Source organism: Panthera tigris, chromosome D1 (genome assembly GCF_018350195.1).
Source record: "Panthera tigris isolate Pti1 chromosome D1, P.tigris_Pti1_mat1.1, whole genome shotgun sequence".
Classification (NCBI taxonomy): domain Eukaryota; kingdom Metazoa; phylum Chordata; class Mammalia; order Carnivora; family Felidae; genus Panthera; species Panthera tigris.
In genome coordinates, this window is record NC_056669.1 from 60,298,238 (window position 1) to 60,317,608 (window position 19,371).

Below are 19,371 nucleotides of genomic sequence, written 5' to 3' on the forward strand. Positions count from 1 at the left end.
TGTTAATCATATATTACATTTTTATATTAGACTTTATTTTAGACTTTACTTCCCCTAGGAAGCTCTCTCACTTGATTCTCCACTATAATGGTCAAGTTACCAGTCTTTTATTCTTTTATTTGCTTTCTTATATGTGTGCTTAAACTTATCATACTTTACTCCGTGGATTTAATTTTTTATTTACTGTTCTCCCCACCACCAGACTGTAAACCCCTTGATAGCATAAATGTAAGTTTCATTTAATCCTTATCATCTAATACAGTGCTTAACAAATGCCACTTAGTTGTTGATTCTGTGTTGCATAGGTGAATAATACTTAATATTATTTATGTATAATGGTTTATGTTTAACATTTCAGTAGTTTACAGTATTTTTATCATAGACAATAATCCTTGATATATATTAGAAATAAATATTTGATCACCCCTCTGATTGTGTTCTTCTATTCCTAGAATGTGAATTATTAAATTTATAAGGAGATAAAATAATAGTTGGTCTGCTGTAGTGCATGAGGTTGTAGACTCTGGAAATGGGTTTAGATTTAAGCTCCCAACACTTTATAGTTCTGTATTTTTGGAAAACTTGTTTAACTTCTCAAAGCTTTAGATTCTAAATCCACAAAACAGGAGGAATTAATAAAATCTACCTTCCCATGTTCTTACAAAAGTTAATTGTGTTAATACAAGTAAGTATATAACCCAGTGTTTGGTGCCTGGTGAACACTGAATTATACCATATGTTAACTAACTGGAATTTAAATAAAAACTTGAAAAAACATCTTTGTACTTAATTCCCAGTTTACTTTAGTTTATTTTTGTGTGTAATAAAGGATCACACACAATTATGGTTTTTTAAATAGGTTGTAATTTTTTCTACCACTATTATTTGAATAACCTATTTTAAATAAGGTTCTGATATTCCTTAATTATATATTACTTTCATGTCATTTAGAGTATGTTGAAGTGTTTATTCTTTAGTTGTTCTTCCCATTGATTTGTTGAGCAAACTACATGCAATTTTATAGCTGCTTAATAAATGTTGCTATCATATGAAACTATTACACTTTCTATTTGTTTTTATCTTATATTTTCCAGTTGACATTTGTAAAACTTTTTTTAGAATTATTTTGCTACACTCTCAGTGAAATGTTCCTGGAAGCTTGATTAGAAATACATTGAGCCTATATTATAATTGAGGAAAACAGATGTTAGCCTATTCACTCTTATGATCCAGATAAACATTATTGACATGTTATGACTTGAGCAGTTTCTGTTTTGTAAAGATCTGAGTTTCTTAGTTGAGGGCAAATACTAAAAAAATGGAGGATAATATTCTTCTTGTTTCTTTCATGACAACCTGTTTACTTTTTCTTGTGGCTAAACAGGACATGAAATATTTTTCAGGGCAGCTTCTTTGACTTAAAATTTATAGTTACATCTTATTCATTTGGCAATAGTGTTTCTATCATTCTAGACATTCTGTGTGCTTACAATTTATCATCATACTCTGACTGTTCAAAGGTTTGTGTGTGTATGTGTGTGTGTGCATGTGTGCTTCTTTTCTCAAAGTTGAGAAATGTGTCAGACTGCTATCCAGATGTCACTATATACAACGTACAAGTCTGGAAATACGATAATAAATTTAATGTATACAGTTTCTTTAAGGAAACAAAATTGAAGTAAGACAGACAGGTGAATTAATAACACAACTGAAAACAACCTGGGAGGAAGTCCAAAAGTTTGTCCCTCCCTTCCTTGGTTAAACTATGGGCATCCAGAATGGGTCAGCTTTTGAGCAATAAGGACTCAGTTAAACTCACCTGGGGACATAAAATATATAAGAGTATTTATTCAACAGAGAACATCTTGTTCAAAATGGTTCTTTGGAACAAACAATACTAAATATTTGTGAGTTCAACTGAGATAATGAAACATTGAAATTGATTACCAATCATTTTTTCCCAATCCATAGTACAGACTTTTTAAGAGTTTTGGTTGACTTATTCTAAAATTTATGTTTTATACTTTGTCTACTATGAAGTACTCACAAATAACAGATGAATAGGAAACAGATGAATTTTACATAACGTATACTGAGATAGCCAATCTACTTTAGTTGGCTATTTATCTTTTTTTTTTTAATGTTTATTCATTTTTGAGAGAGTGTGTGCATGTGCATGAGCGGGGCAGGGGCAAAGAGAGAGGGAGAGAGAATTCCAAGCAGGATTTGTGCTGTCAGCACAGAGCCAAAGACGGGCTCCATCTCATGAACCATGAGATCATGACCTGAGCCAAAATCAAGGGTTGAATGCTTAACCAACTGGGCCACTGAGGTTCCCCTGGGCCACTTATCTTTTCAAAAAATGGAACCATATATGTATGAATATGATTTTATATTGCTTAACATATGATCATATTTTCTGCTAGTTTAAAATTATTTCTAACTTGTTTAGTGTAATTGAATATATCATAGGTCAAAATACCAAGTGCCTAAACAAGCATGAGAGCCATTATTTTAAAGTAGTTAAGAATATCAGTGTTTTAAAAATTACTGAACTACTAGCTTTCCTATCTCCTACTACTAGCAGCATACTCTCTCATTCTCCTTTTAATACCTATAATTTCTTGGAGCCCTGTTGTAATATAGAGAAAAAATCTGATCTGTCTTAAAGGATGTTGTGAGAGAGTTTATTCTCATATTTCCAGGCTATGAAAGCTCTAACATTAAAAACAATCACTGGTTGTCCCTATTTGATTACTAAGGAAAGAGCAAAGGGAGAAAAATTTTAACCAATTTGGACTTAACAATACACTTCTTTCCTTAAGTGGGAAATCAAGGATTTGCATTGAATTGACCGAAGAACCCTCAACAAATACATGTCTGAAGGCTGCCTGCCTGAAGGAAAATCCAATTGGATTGGCATAACACCTTTTAACTTCCAACTCCTTTGGTATTTATTTTCTAAAATTTTTTAATGTTTTTATTTGTTTGAGAGAGAGAGAGAGAGAGAGAGCACACAAGCAGGGGAGGAGCAGAGAGACAGGGAGACACAGAATCCGAAACAGGCTCTAGGCTCTGAGCTGTCAACACAGAGCCCGACACAGGGCTCAAACTTGTGAACTGTGAGATCATGACCTGAGCTAAAGTCAGACGTTTAACTGACTGAGCCACCCAGGTGCCCCAGTATTCATTTTCCATAAGGGGGCACAAGCTCTGCTTCTATGTGTATTTACCCTTGTGCTGTAAACAGTGTAACTAAAATTCCAAAGCAGTATATCGATTCATGATTTTAATAGTATTGTAAAACTATTCCATACTCACCTGTCAATGCCCACATCAGTCCTAGGCTCACAGACCTCAGTGCCCAGACCACATGTTGTAGTGATTATAAGGATGATTAAGGGAGATAACAATAAACATCTATAATACTTTGCTTAGAGATATATTATTTAATTCTCCACTCTTGGTTGACCTTGCCTTACTTTTCCCCATACCTTTATTTTAGACATAATTTCCCCCAAACCTTCTCACGAATTTGCCGCGTCTTCACACAGTATACAATGGGATTCATCAGAGGTGGTACTAGTAAGAAGATGTCCGCAATGAGGATCATGGCCACTGGGGACTTGTGCTTGCCAAAGCGGTGCATGGAGGCCAAAGCAATGATGGGCACATAGAAGATGAGCACAGCACAGATGTGGGAGACACAGGTGTTGAGAGCCTTGAGCCGCTCCTTATGGGATCCAATTCCCATCACCGTCTTCAGGATGAATATGTAGGACACAAGAATGAATACACTGTCTGACATCACACAGAGGGCAACAAAGAAACCATAGAAAAAGTTGACTGTGTTGTCAGAGCAGGCCAGCTTCATGACATCCTGGTGTAGACAATAAGAGTGAGAAAGTAGGCTTTTCCTACAATATGTCAATTTTTTGAGAGTGAAAGGGAATGGGAGCACTAAGAGCATGCTTTTAATTAGAAACACCAGGCCCATTTTGGCAACTCTGGCATTGGTGAGGATAGAGCTATATCTCAGAGGGTGACGTATGGCCAAAAAGCGGTCAAAAGACATGGCCAGGAGCACTGAGGACCCCATATCTGTAAATCCGTGGATAAAGAATTCTTGAGCAAAGCAGGCATTTGGGGAAATTCCTGTAGCATTGAAAACAAATATCCTCAGCATAGTGGGGAGGGATGAGAGGGAGAGGCCCAGGTCAGAGACAGCCAACACAGAAAGGAAATAGTACATGGGTGCATGGAGTGAGGACTCTGTCCTGATCACAAAGAGGATGGTGCAGTTGCCAAAGATGGCTACCAGGTACATGAAGCAGATGGGGACAGAGATCCAAGCATGAATATGCTCCAGTCCTGGGATTCCAATCAGGAAGAAGGTGGTGATCTCAATGTTAGAGGAATTGATACTGTGCATGATGAATCATATGGAAAGTGTTTATTCCCAGATCTGAAATGACACTTCTAACATAAATGACATTTTCAGCATAAAAAGCACTCCTTTCAGCACTTTTCTCTGAGACATAAAGAAAATACAGTTTTGAAAGACTCATATCCTGGAATAAAAGAATGAAGTATTTCTTCTGAACAAACTATTGGTAATAGAGTCAGATAATGTTAACTGACAAGGAGAACCAGGAATATAGGAACTATCTTTACCAATCACATTTCTCCATAAAGTCTTCAGAAAAACTACTCACATAAAGAGCAGTGACCTGCAAATAAATTTCCCCCTTTTCTATTAGGATATTCCCCTTCCCATCCCAATCTAATGAAAAATTTTATACAGTTATGCTGAACCATAGGATAATTCTTTTAGTTTGGTCCAGAGTAAGCCTAGAATTAAACAAACAAACAAAAAACAAAACAAAACAAAAACCCAAAAAATAAAAAACAACCCTACCCACCCCCCCCCCCCACACACACAAACAAAAAGAAAAAAAAACAGGAACCTGGAGAAAGTAGATTTAAGAGAGTGGATACTAAGTGGTTTCTCTAATTTCTATAGACTTTTGCTCCAAATATGTTTCAGGCAAGGGCTTGAGCTTCTAAAGCTGATCTTACTCACAAGCTCTCCACAGGAAGAAGTACAAAGAAAGGACAGAAAATAGGTGATGTGCACTTGACTGTTAACCGTCTCTTATATAGTATAGTGAAAAATCCCATTTTCTTATATAGAGCAGATAGAATGTTCTTTAACATGATTAATCCATATCAGTACTCTCCATCCATGAGCATGGGAGGAGAGAGAGATTCTTAGGCTTGCTTTACAGTCCAACATATGCTCTCATAAATACAAAGTGACTTAGCCAATTGGACTATAGGCCAGCCGTGGTGAGTGGTAAAGTGGTTGACATGTTGGTGATGAGGAAGACTGGTATTCTCTGAATCCTTTTTTTTTTTTTTTCTGACACCATAAGATAAATAGATGCTCTACAACTATGTTTGTTTTTTGTTTTTATACACAACTGAGCTTACTATGTTCCTTTAAGTGTTTTCTCTTTCTTTATGGAATTAAGTTAATGGGGACAGTGGGGTTCCAAGATACATAGAGCATGTTGGTTTTTACCCCTTTCCTAGAGAAGTGAGAGTTTAATTGAGAAGCTTGGGCTTTATCAGAGTGCTCTTGACTATTATGAATCAGAAACACAAGATTTTCAATTAGTTTATCCCCCTGTTTCCTTCCTGGATGGCAGGGGTATGGGACTGAAAGTTCCAACCCTATAATCATATGGTTGGTTCTTCAGGCAAACAGCCCCCAATCTTAGGTGAGATCCAGAAGTTACCATTTTAACATGAGAAAAGTCAACTGTGTCTCTCTCATCCCATAAGAAATTCCAAGGGAACTCAGTGCCAAAAACAGGCATGAAGACCAAACATATTTATTATAAATCACAATATCACAGTGACTAATTCCTTTCACTCACAAAGCATTTATGCCCTAAATATTTTTCTGTTAAATATCCTTAAACATTCCATCAGACTTCCCGTCTCATTACTGGCTGTTTCCTTGGCTCTAACAGCTCTTTCTCAGAGGTCACATCATCAGAAAGGCCTTCCCCGAATACACTCGCCCCCTTGGTCATGCTGTGTTCCCTTGCTCAAATCCAATTACAGTATTAACTTCACTCTGATATACAGTAAATCCTCAATAAATATTTGTTATATAAAATAGATAAATGAAAAAATAATCTTCTATATTATGGGTTTTGGGAGTGGTGGGGGTCTGGAGCTGACAGGCAAGAAAGAATTCTTGAGATGTCTTTAGTACAAAAAAAGGTGATTTCAGTTAAAGCATGGGGACAGAACCCATGGACTGAAAGAGCTGCAATGGGGTTGTGAAAAGTGACTGGTTATGTACTATGGAGTTGGGGGAGATAAAGGCAAAAAGGAGGCCTCCAGAAGGACTTTCATATGTTAAAGAGGGCTAATATAATAAAGAAGACTCTTAGGAGGCCAAGCTATTATCAAGCTAAGGTCATTTTTCCTCTAGTAAGACGTTAACATTACAACAGTTGGGAATTCTTAGAGAAATGTTAGACTCTGTATTTGCCTAAGTATTTGTCAATGGGCTACAGGTTATAAGGAAATTTAATTTTACCTGCCATTTCCTTCTTGCCTTTGCTCCCTACCTCACTACGGAGGGAGGATAATGTGGGGGTTCCAGGAAACTGAGTCTATTGGTTTCTGAAAATTAGGCTATTAATAAGATTGCCTTATAATTTATTAAGACATTTACAAACTGATGGAGACTCCTGTCCTAGAAGACTGTGATCTGTATCAGTTAGCCATTTGTTTTCTTTCCTTTCCTTTGTTCTTGGGCAGCCAGGAGTGCCTGCAGAATATCATACACATCCCACCTTGCTGGGGAGGGAGCGGTTGTTAGCTTGGGCTTTGCCCTCAGCTTGCCTTATGCTTCCCCATCATAAAGACAGTATCAATTGATATATTAATTTAACAAAATATTTTTTGTATTTTAAAACTACATTTTATTAGAAGATCTTGGTATTAGCATTAGTTTAAAAGTATATTCTTTATAAAATATTAAAATAATTCAACTGAGAGGCAACAAATAAAATATGTAAAATAAAAAATACATTTATCAAGATAGCTTATTAACCCTTTTATATGTCATTAGGTAATTAATAAATATATAAATAAATCACTTCATAGAAAGATAAATAGAACACTTCATTTTATCCCCCTATTCTAAGATCTGGAGAAGAAAGGAAGAAAAGTAGGGTGGATTGAAAGAGAAAATAGGGAAAAGGGAAGGGTTGAGATTAACCTTTATCGAACTGTGCTGGATGTTTTATTTTTATTTATTTTTATTTTACTTATTTATTAATTTTTTTCATGTTTATTTATTTTGGAGAGAAAGAGAGAAACAGAACATGAGTGGGGGAGGAGAAGAGAGAGAGACACACACAGAATCAAAAGCAGCTCTAGACTCTGAGCTATCAGCACAGACCCCAACATGGATAGGGCCCAAACTCACAAACTGAGATCATGACCTGGGCTGAAGTCAGAGGCTTAACCTACTGAAACATCCAGGCACCCCTGTGCTGGATGTTTTATATTTTTTAGTTCCTTTAATCCCCACATGGTATTATTATTCCTGATTCACAAACTTGAAAACTAAAGCATAGAGAGATTAACTAAGATCTTGAAAAAATATATATTGTTATGAAAAGACATGAGGTTTTGTAACCTTAAGGTGAATTTGCTCCTTGGTGAGTTACAGATGGAGACTACACTAGGGGGAGTTGTCACAAAACAGGAATTTTATATGCAGCAAATAAGATCATGGGGAATAACTTCCAAAGCTGTGACTCCCCCACAGAGGTGAGTGGGTTCATTTTATTTAAGGTTTAGGATGAATATTGAGAAAGGAGAGCTTTGTCATCCCATGTAAAGGCAGGCACAAGGTTGTGCAAGCTTACTTCAAAAACATGTCTATGCACCAGGTGCCTGGGTGGCTCAGTAGGTTGAATACTTGGCTCAGGTCATTATCTCACAGTTCATGAGTTCCAGTCCTGTGTCAGGCTCTGTGCTGACAGCTCAAAGCCTGGAGCCTGCTTCGGATTCTGTGTCTCCCCCTCTCTCTCTGACCCTTGCAGGCTCACACTATGTCTCTCTCTCAAAAATAAATAAACATTAAAAAAGTTAAAACAAAAAACAAAACAAAACAAAAAAACCCATGTCTATGCACGTATCTTATCTTATGTAAATGAAGCTCTTGCTCCCTTTAGGGCCCAGACTTTGACATTATAATGAAGCAGAGGTAACTGTCAGACTAGGGGAAGGGGCTGTGGGCAAGGAGACCAGGTATAAACTGTATTAACTAACTGGGGTTTGGGGCTCTTTATCTTGGGTAAGGAAGGTGGGGTCTTGCTCACTTTTGAAGCAGCACTTGGGGGTTTTACCACTGGTTGTCTCTGATAAGGTCAGGCTATATCCTGGCATGGTAGAAACTATTGGTTTTGCACTCCCTTTGTTCCCTTAAAGTCCTTAACTCCTGAGGTTTTTGCATTTCTTTGTAATTTTGACATCTCTTAGGAAATTCTGCAGAAAGTGGGCTTGGGCAAGTAGGGTATAGATCATGAAAAGAGGTGGGGGCCTGAAATGATTTTTCTTGGGTCATGAAAGCTGTATCTTGTCTTTCTTTTCCTGGGGACCCATAACTCTTTCTACGTACAGTTTGAACTAATGCCATTTGAATTCAAGCTTTTTCAATTATATCATGCTTTCTATCTCATGGTAACTAGTAAGTTTAAAAACTGAAATAATCACAAGGAAATTGCATAAGGAAATTCTTTTGGAAGACATATAAAAATTAGTGATACAATAAGCAATATAAATGTGAAGAAAATTTGAAACCTTGAACTTTATCACTTCCTAGTTCCAGTACCCTGCAGAGTTACCTCCAGAGCTATTTCAATCAACATGAGTCATTTCAATTTCATTTCTGACAAAATTGCATCAGTTGAGAGATAAAAGGCCAATAGAGATTGTTGGTAGCAAAATCCAGCAAATAGAACCAACTGTGAAACAGTAAAGGTAAAGGTATGTAATCAATACTTGTTTAGCCAGATCAAGAAGTGAGGAGGAGAAGAGATCGTTCTTAATAAGCTGAAGGGAGAAAAAGTGAGGTAGATATCTTTAAAAAAGAAGGCAAAAAGAAAGCATTGGTAACTATTATTATATATTAAACATTGTGTTAGACAATTTTTACATGTAGATAATTCTGCTTTCAAAATGTTTGTCCGACTTTTTTTTTGTGAACTTGGAAATAAATATCTGCAAAGCCTCATAGCCTTATGGATGAGCAGGAGGTAGTAAAATAGCAGAACTACTTTGAAGATAGCTATGGTTGGCAAACCCTATCAGTCCGGAACACAGTAAAGCTGCTGGCAGTAGTTCACATCAGAGGGCCCAATGCATTTGTTTCTCAAGTACAGCTTCTTTTGTAGATAAATTACTGAAATATTTCTTCAGTATTGACTGTCTTGAGAGAAAGTCCTATATGTTATTACTAATAAGAATTAAAATTCAGGAACACATTCTCTTAGATGAAGGATATCTTAAACTCTTCATGTACATCATTTTACTTAATTCTGAATGCAACCCTATCCTGCAGGTACTAATATTATCTCTGTTTTATCATTTGGGAAGGAAAGAAACAGCTAGTAAGAGATAAAACTGGAATTCAAATCTAAGTGTGTCTTACTCTCCTGCCAGATGCCAAGGACTTCCTGATACTGCTTCTTACATTACTACCTTTCCAATCTCCTGTGACTCATTTGGTATAATTAGGTTGTCCTCTGCTCCCTGTTCTAAAGTTCTTCTTCTAGTAACTTGTGGGGGATAAGCTTATGAATCCCCTGGGCTTACACCACTGGGTTGATAAGGCATAAAGAAATGCAAAATCATAAAATGCTCACACCCAAGTTTGGGTAAATCAGATTGGCACCCCAAGAATAGGGGAGTGCAAAGGCACCCTGAGAATAGGGAGGTACAAAGGTGCCAGGAATAGGAAGGTGCAAAGGCACCCCAAAATAGAAAGGGGGTACAGAGACCCCAAAATAGAGAGGGAGGGGCAAAGGCCTAAAATAGGAGCAGTGCAAAGGTGCCCAATACATAGGTATATGAAATAAACAAGATTAGATATTCAGGGTGGAAGCACCCTCAATTTAGTACTATAGCAGAAAGCTGCTTTCACAGGAGAATAGGGCCAGGTTAGGTAAATTGGTGAAATGGACGATGGACCGCTGTGCTGCAGGCAAGGCAGCCCAGAAGAGATGGTTAACAAAAGAAAAGGTGCTTTGTTAACCCTGAGGTTATTTCCCTTATCTGTCTCATCCCCTAGGCTAGTTAAGATAACCAGAGGTGCTGCCTCATGTTCGCTGTAAACAACCTTCCTCCTGACTGCCCAACACCTGGATTTTGTTTGTATTAACCCAAACCCCTAACCACAAATATCCTCAAGACCCTCTTTCCCTCATGTCCACAAGTTAATGATCACAGATTCTTTGTCTCTTTGTGCACATCCATCGCATGTTTGTAAGTCTTCTGATCCTAATAAAAACGGGCAAGGACACTTATTTGGGGCTCTTGTCTTTCCCCAAACATTAGCCATCTCTTGCTTCCAATCCTGCATCCCACTCTTTTGCTAGACAAGAGAGAACTTTAGACCCAGAGTCTATGACAGTAACTTGAGACCATAATGTCTCAGCTGCCCTTTCTTCTAAGACTAAAACCCTCTGCTGTGATTCCAATATAGTGACTGAGATCCTGTTACCCATGGCCTGACTTAACCTGGGATATCTGCTTTCCTATTCTTTTCTTAGTCAGATAAGTTGTATCCTTTCATCATATGGGCTTTCCTCTTTGATAATACCTCTCTCACTCTGTCTAGCATTTGGTCTAACTATGTGAACAACTGGATGCTCTCTACAATGAACCATGGATGGGTGAAGTTGAACAGTGCCTGTGGATGGCTGAAAGATTCAGTGCATTTTTATCTCATAGCTTCTTCTCCAAATTTAAGTTAAACTCTCCTCTTGTCGAGCAAACATAGCTCAGAGAAAAGCTCCCCCTTCCAGTCTATTCCCCACATTGCAATATTTATTTATTTATTTATTTATTTATTTATTTATTTATTATTTATTTATTTATACCTCTTAGCCCTCCTTATTTCAAAATTTGGGAGCTTCCATGTGCTCTCCTTATTCACAGTACCCAGTTCTTCAGGTACTCACGTTTCAGACACACTTCAGGACACAAAACCATAGGATAAAGCAATATTATGTCAGAGCCCCATTGCACTTACCATTTGACCACATAGTGACAGAAATGACTTTAAGATACAGGCTTCTCAGCCTCAGTGTATCACATCTGTTGACTAAGACCTTTATCTACAGATCACAGACTCCTTGAGCTGTCTTCTGAGCTTTGCACTCATGGGACACCAATTCCTCCAGTTCTGTTACCCTCTGTAAACAAATGATTTCCCTGAGAAATTTCCTAGAAATTTCCAGAATAAAGCTTGCTTTGGGACCATAACTTTAACTTCTTGGTTCCCACAAGGCCATGAAAAGATCGGACTGGATGTCCCATAGATTTTGGAAACCTGCTCATACCAAGGACAGTCTGTTCCAGAGATTATGGAAAGCAAATGGGGCTCTAAGAAATCATTTAATTCCAAATTAATTGATATATTATTTTAAGTTCACCATTTCTTTGTTCCTTCTTTTTTTATTATCATCAATAAAGTTTTTTTTCTGTCTTTATTATTTAAATATAGAAAGATGCAGAAATCTGAAGTGTACAGCTCAATTGATTTTTACCTACATAGACAACCAAGTAACAATCAAGGATGTGCTAAAATCTTTACATCTGATTATTAATTTTTCTTTTTCTTTTTAGTTGTTACTTCTTCTTTGTGTATTTTGAAATTTTCCTAATTACATGTATAAACATTAACGTTGTTATGGCTTCTTGGGGCACCTGGGTGACTCAGTCAGTTGAGCATCCAACTTCGACTCAGGTCATGATCTTATGTTTCATGGGTTTGAGCCCCATGTTGGATTCTGTGCTAACAGCCGGAGGCAGCTTCAGATTCCCTGTCTCCCTTTCTCTCCACCCCTCCCCCACTCATCTTCTCTCTCTTTCTCTCTCTCTCGAAAATAAACATTAATTTTTTTTAAGTTGTTATGACTTCTTGATGAATTGGAATTGATCCTTTTATTATTGCAAAATGTTTCCTTTTTTCTTGATGCTATGTCTCACTTTAAATTTCATGTGCAAAAAATGAAAAAATAAAAAATAAATAAATTTCATGTGCTCTGATAATACTGCCACATTCACCATATATAGTGTTATGCATGACATTTCTTTTTCTATCTTTTTATTCTTAACCTATCTGTGTCTTTGTATTTCATATGCAACTTTTATAATTGGCCTGTTTTTTAATCCATGGTGACTTAGTGCTGTTTTGTAATTGGAGTCTTCAGCCTGTTATACTTAATGAAATTATTTATACATTTAATTTTATGTCTATCATTGTTTTGTTTGTTCCCTCATTGTCCCATCTGTTTTTCTTCTGTTATGTAGCTTTACTCATCTTTTTAAATACTTAAATCAAACTAGTTCAACTATGTTTCAGTATTCTATTTTATTTCCTCAGTTGGATTTTGGCTATAGTTTTGGGACTTTGTTTTTTGTAGTCACTTTTTGGATTATGGTATGCAACCTTAATTTCCAGAGTTTACCTTGAATTAATATTATACTTTCCCATAGGTAATGGAAGAAACTTTTAACAGTATACTTCCACTTATCTCATTTAAAAATAGTATGCAGTTATTGCTAAGTACATATTTCTACCTATATTACAAATCTCGCAATACATTGTAATTCTTTTACTTAAAAAAATAAATTATCAGGGGACCTGGTTGGCTCAGTCAGTTAAGTATCTGACTCTTGGTTTTGGCTCAAGCTATTATCTAAGGGTCGTGAGATCAAGCCCTATATTGGGCTCTGTGCTGGGCATGGAGCCTGCTTAAGATTCTCTCTTCCTTCCTCTACTGTTCAGTCTCTCTCTCTCTCTCTCTCTCTCTCAAAAAAAAAGGTAAATTATCATGTCCAGAAATTAAGAAAAGATAAAAAATATTTTATGTTTACTCACATTCATCCCTCTGAGAATTCTTCATTCTTTGCTGTTTACCTGAGTTTCCAACTGACATTATTTTACTTTACCTTAGGAAACTTCCTTCATTTATTGTGTGCAGGTCTCACGGCTGTGCATTGTCTAAGGTTTTGTTTATCTGCAAATGTATTTATCTCGCCTTCTTTTTGAAAGGTAATTTTGACAAATATTGGGTTCCAGGTTGACAAGTTATTCTGTCAGTACTTTCAAAATGTTCTATTGTCTTCCATCTTAGTGTTGGTTACCATTGTTTCTCTATTTCTATTATCTTTTTTCTCTGCCTGCTTTTAATATATCTTTCTTTTTCTTCATGATTTGACTGTGATGTGTTTGGGTTTCAGTTCATTAAGACCTTTTTACACCTAGTACTTTTTACCACCCTATAGAAAATAATGACTTTTATTCTGTCCAGGACATTCTCATTTTTACATAAATTAATGTGTTTAATATTTTTCCATGTTCTAATTAGGGACACATAAATCTCTGAATTATATTATTAAAAATAAGGAGAAAAGAGATTTCTTTTTTTTAAATTTAAATTCAAGTTAGTTAACATACAGTGTAATATTAGTTTCAGGTGTACAATTTAATGATTCAATACTTCCATACAACACCCAGTGCTCATCATCACCCAGGTGCCCCATCACCTATTTCACCCATCCACCCACCCACCTCAATTCTGGTAACCATCAATTTATTCTTTACAGTTAAGAGTCTGTTTCTTAGTTTGCTCTCTCTTTTTTTCCTCCTATGATCATTTGTTGTGTTTCTTAAATTCTACATATGAGTAAGATCATATGGTATTTGCTTTCTCTGACTGACCTATTTCACGTAGCATAATAATCTCTAACTCCATCCATGTTGTTGCAAATGGCAAGATTTCATTCTTTTTTTATGGCTGATAAATAATACTTCATTTTATGTATTTACCACATCTTTATCCATTCATAAGTTGATGGACACTTGGGCTCTTTCCATAATTTGGCTATTGTTGATAGTGCTGCTATAAACATTGAGGTGCGTGTGCCCCTTCGAATCAGTATTTTTTGTATCCTTTTTGTATAAATACCTACTAGTACAATTTCTGGATTGTAAGCAAGTTCTATTTCTAACTTGTTGAGGAACCTCCATAATGTTTTCCAGTTTGCATTTCCACCAGCAGTGTAAGAGAGTTCCCATTTCTCTGCCTTGCCAACACCTATTGTTTACTGTGTTGTTAATTTAGCCATTTGACTGGTGTGTAGTGCTATGTCTTTGTAGTTTTGATTTGTATTCCCCTAATGATGATTGATGTTGAGCATCTTTTTATGTGTCTGCCATCTGTATGTCTTCTTTAGAAAATGTGTATTCATGTCTTCTGCCCATTTTTAAGTGGATTGTTTTTGGGGTGTTGAGTTTGATAAGTTCTTTATAGATTTTGGATACTAATCCTTTATTAGATATATCATTTGCAAATATCTTCTCCCATTCCATAGGATGACTGTTAATTTGTTGATTATTTCCCTCACTGTGCAGAAGACTTTTATTTTGATGAAGTCCCAATAGCTCATTTTTGCTTTTATTTCTTTTGCCTCAGTATGTCTAGTAAGAAGTTAGTATGGCCATTGATGATGCCAAAGAGGTTACTGGCTATGTTACCCTCTAAGATTTTGATAATTTCCTGTATCAAATTTAAGGTTTTAATCCATTTTGAATTTATTTTTGTGTATGGTGTAAAGAAGTGGTCCAGGTTCATTCTTTTGCATCTTCCTGTCCAGTTTTTCCAATACCATTTATTGAAGAGACTGTCTTTTCCATTGGACATTTTCTCCTTCTTTGTCAAAGATTAATTGAACACATAATTGTGGCTTTATGTCTGGGTTTTCTATTCTGTTCTATTGATCTATGTGTCTATTATTGTGCCAGTACCATACTGTATTTTGTTTTTGGGTTTTGAGTTTGATAAGTTCTATATAGATTTTGGATACTAATCCTTTATTAGATATGCCAATTGAAAATATTTTCTCCTACTCCATAGGGTGGCTTTTAATTTTGTTGATTATTTCCTTTACTCTGCAGAAGCTTTTTATTTTGATGAAGTCTCAATAGTTCATTTTTGCTATTGTGCCAGTACCATCACTACAGTTTTGTAATATAACTTGAAGTCCAGAATTGTGATGTCTTCAACTTTGCTTTTCTTTTTTAAGGTTACTTTGGCTATTATGGTGTTTCATGGATCCATTCAAATTTTAGGATTGTTTGTTCTAGCTCTGTGAAAAATGCTGGTGGTATTTTGACAGGGATTGCTTTAAATGTGTAGATTCTTTGGGTAATATAGACATTTTAACAAGAGAAAATAGATTTCTTTTTTTGTTGTTGTTGTTTATTTATTTTTGAAAAAGAGAGAGAGACAGAACGTGAGCAAGAGAGAGTCAGAAAGAGAAGGAGACACAGAATCCAAGGCAGGCTCCAGGGTCTGAGGTGTCAGCACAGAGCTCAACATGGGGCTCAAACCCACAAACTGTGAGATCATGACCTGAGCCAAAATTGGATGCTTAACCAACTGAGCCACCCAGGAGACCCAGAGAAAATAGATTTCTTTCTTTCATTTAAATATTTTAAATGTTTTATTTATTTTTGAGAGAGAGACAGAGCATGAGTGGGGTAGGGGCAGAGAAAGGGAGACACAGAATCAAAAGCAGGCTCCAGGCTCTGAGCTGTCAGCACAGAGCCCAATGTGGGGCTCGAACTCATGAACTATGAGATCATGACCTGAGCTGAAGTCAGATGCTCAACGGAGTGAGCCACCCAGGCATCCCAAGAAAATAGATTTCTATTAGCATTATTTATCTGTCTCAAAAATGTTCATGGGTATTTCTTTAACATATAAAATATATTTACTTACAGTCTCCATGAAAAAACAAAAACAAAAACAAGAAACTCCAAAATCCATCTCTTTCAGAAGTTATTAGTTTGAATCTATTATTTTAATTTTTTTTTTTAAATTTACATCCAAGTTAGCTAACATATAGTGTAATAATGATTTCAGGAGTAGAATTTAGTGATTCATCACTTACGTATAACACCCAGTGCTCATCCCAACAAGTGTCCTCAATTCCCCTTGCCCATTTAGCCCATCCCCACACCTAAAACTCCTCTAGCAACCCTCAGTTTGTTCTCTGTATTTAAGAGTCTCTTATGGTTTGTCCCCTTCCCTGTGTTTATATTATTTTTGCTCCCCTTCCCTTATGTTCATCTGTTTTGTATCTTAAATTCCACATGAGTGAAGTCATATGATATTTGTCTTTCTGTGACTAATTTTGCTTAGCATAACACACTCTAGTTCCATTCATGTAGTTGCAAATGATAAGATTTCATTCTTTTTGATTGCCGAGTAATACTCCATTGTGTATACACACACACACACACACACACACCCCACCTCTTCCTTACCCATTCATCAGTCGATGCGCATTTGGGCTCTTTTCATACTTTGGCTATTGTCAATAGTGCTGCTATTAACTTTGGGGTGCATGTGCCTCTTCGAAACAGCACTCCAGTATCCTTTGGATAAATACCTAGTAGTGCAATTGCTTGGTTCTAGGGTAGTTCTATGTTTAACTTTTGAGGAACCTTCAGAGTGTCTGCACCAGTTTGCATTCCCATCAGAGTGCAAAAAGGTTGCTCTTTCTCCACATCCTTGCCAACATCTGTTGTTGCCTGAGTTGTTAATGTTAGCAATTCTTTTTTTTTTTTTTAACGTTTTTTTTTTTTTTTTTTTTTTTTTTTGGGACAGAGAGAGACAGAGCATGAACGGGGGAGGGGCAGAGAGAGAGGGAGACACAGAATCGGAAACAGGCTCCAGGCTCTGAGCCATCAGCCCAGAGCCTGACGCGGGGCTCGAACTCACGGACCGCGAGATCGTGACCTGGCTGAAGTCGGACGCTTAACCGACTGCGCCACCCAGGCGCCCCAATGTTAGCAATTCTGACAGGTGTGAGGTAGTATCTCATTGTGGTTTTGACTTGTATTTTCCTGATGATGAGTGATGTTGAGGATGTTTTCATGTGTCTGTTAGCCATCTGGATGTCTTTGGAGAAGTGTCTATTCATGTCTTTTGCCCATTTCTTCACTGGATTATTTGATTTGGGTGTTGAGTTTGATAAGTTCTTTATGGATTTTGGATACTAACCCTTTATCTGATACGTCATTTGAAAATATCTTCTCCCAATATGTTGGTTGCCTTTTAGTTTTGCTGATTGTTTCCTTTGCTGTGCAGAAGCTTTTTATCTCGATGAGGTCCCAATAGTTCATTTTTGCTTTTGGTTCCTTTGCCTCTGAAGACATGTCAAGTAAGAAGTTGCTGCAGCTGAGGTCAAAGAGATTATTGCTGCTTTCTCCTTAAGGATTTTGATGGTTTCCTGTCTTACGTTTAGGCCTTTCATCCATTTTGAATTTATTTTGGTGTATGGTGTAAGAAAGTGGTCCAGGTTCATTCTTCTGCATGTCGCTGTCCAGTTCTCCCAGCACCACTTGCTGAAGAGACTGTCTTTATTCCATTGTATATTCTTTCCTGCTTTGTCAAAGATTCATCAGCCATACATTTGTGGGTCCATTTCTGGGTTTTCTATTCTGTTCCATTGTTCTCTGTGTCTGTTTTTGTGCCAGTACCATACTATCTTGATAATTACAGCTTTGTAATACAGCTTGAAGTCCGGGATTTTGATGCCTCCAGCTTTGGTTTTCTTTTTCAGGATTGCTTTGACAAATAAATAAATGGCATAAAAATTGGCAAGGAGGAGGTCAAACTCTCACTTTTTGCGAACACCATGATACTCTACATGGAAAACCCAAAGACTCCACCAAAAAACTGCTATAGCTGATCCAGGAATTCAGCAAAGTTGCAGAATATAAAATCAATGTACAGACATCAGCTGCATTCTATACACCAATAATGAACCATCAGAAAGAGATATCAAGGAATTGATCCCATTTACAATTGCACCAAAAACTGTAAAATATGTAGGAATAAACCTAACCAAGGAGGTGAAAAATCTATACACTGAAAACTATAGAAAGCTTATGAAAGAAATTGAAGAAGACACATACATACACAAAATGGAAAAACATTCCATGCTCATGGTTTGGAAGAACAAACATTGTTAAAATGTCAATACTACCCAAAGCAATCTACATATTCAATGCAACCCCTATCAAAATAACACTAGCATTCTTCACAGAGCTAGAACAAACCATGCTAAAATTTGTATGGAACAAGAAAAGGCCCCAAATAGCCAACATTTGAATGTATTAAAGTAGGATTCATTCAAGAATGGACTCTAAGATGAAGATTAACATGAAGGATATCTTTTTTGTCTCTTTCTCTCTCTGTCTCTGTCTTTGTGTGTGTGTGTGTGTGTGTGTGTGTGTGTGTGTGTGTGTGTATGGACTTTCAGTAAAAATGTCTGTAGGAGTGTGGAGGAATCTTGACTGGTTAGATAGATAATTTGATATGAAAGGCAGTTGTAATGGATAGTTCTGCCAATCCTACAGAAAACTCTGGAACTGGAATAGCCCTTCAGAGTTATCCCAGATTGAGGCAAAGAGGCAAGATTTATGTACTCCTGCATCAATAGGTCACTGAATGAGATCTGCTCCACCAACCAGGAGTGTAACTTGGGTGAGGTAGCTTCATTTGGATCAGAAAAATCCCAGGGGCACCTGGGTGGCCCAGTTGGTTAAGCGTCTGGCTCTTGATTTCATTCAGGTCATGATCTCACTGTCTATGAGTTTGAGCCCCACGTTGGGCTCTATGTTGACATCACAGAGCCTGCTTGAGAGTCTCTCTCTCCCTCTCTTTGTCCCTCCCCTGCTCATGTTCTCTTCTCTCTCTCTCTCTCTCTCTCTCTCTCAAAAATAAATAAATAAATAAACTTTAAAAAATAGAATTAAAGAAAAATCCAGAAGGACTCAGCTATATTCCAATAGCAGCCAGGACTCAGCTCTGCAATAGTGCAGACTGAATTTATTAGAGTCTGCTCTAGCACCACTTATATCCAACTGCTTCATCCAGTCTGGGAATAGCCCCTCCATTGTTTAGGTTGGTTCCTTTGCCTGAGGAAACATAAATATAGAAGGATAGAGAATGAACTACAACAGACCCACTCACT

General features: G+C 36.9%; 1 protein-coding gene across 1 annotated transcript; it reads right to left on the reverse strand.

Moving 5' to 3' along the window:
* Positions 1 to 3,496: 3,496 nt before the first annotated feature.
* Positions 3,497 to 4,432, reverse strand: LOC102973048 (olfactory receptor 51A7-like). The gene has a single exon (XM_007089348.2). The coding sequence runs from the start codon at positions 4,430 to 4,432 to the stop codon at positions 3,497 to 3,499; it is 936 nt and encodes a 311-aa protein (XP_007089410.1).
* Positions 4,433 to 19,371: the final 14,939 nt, after the last annotated feature.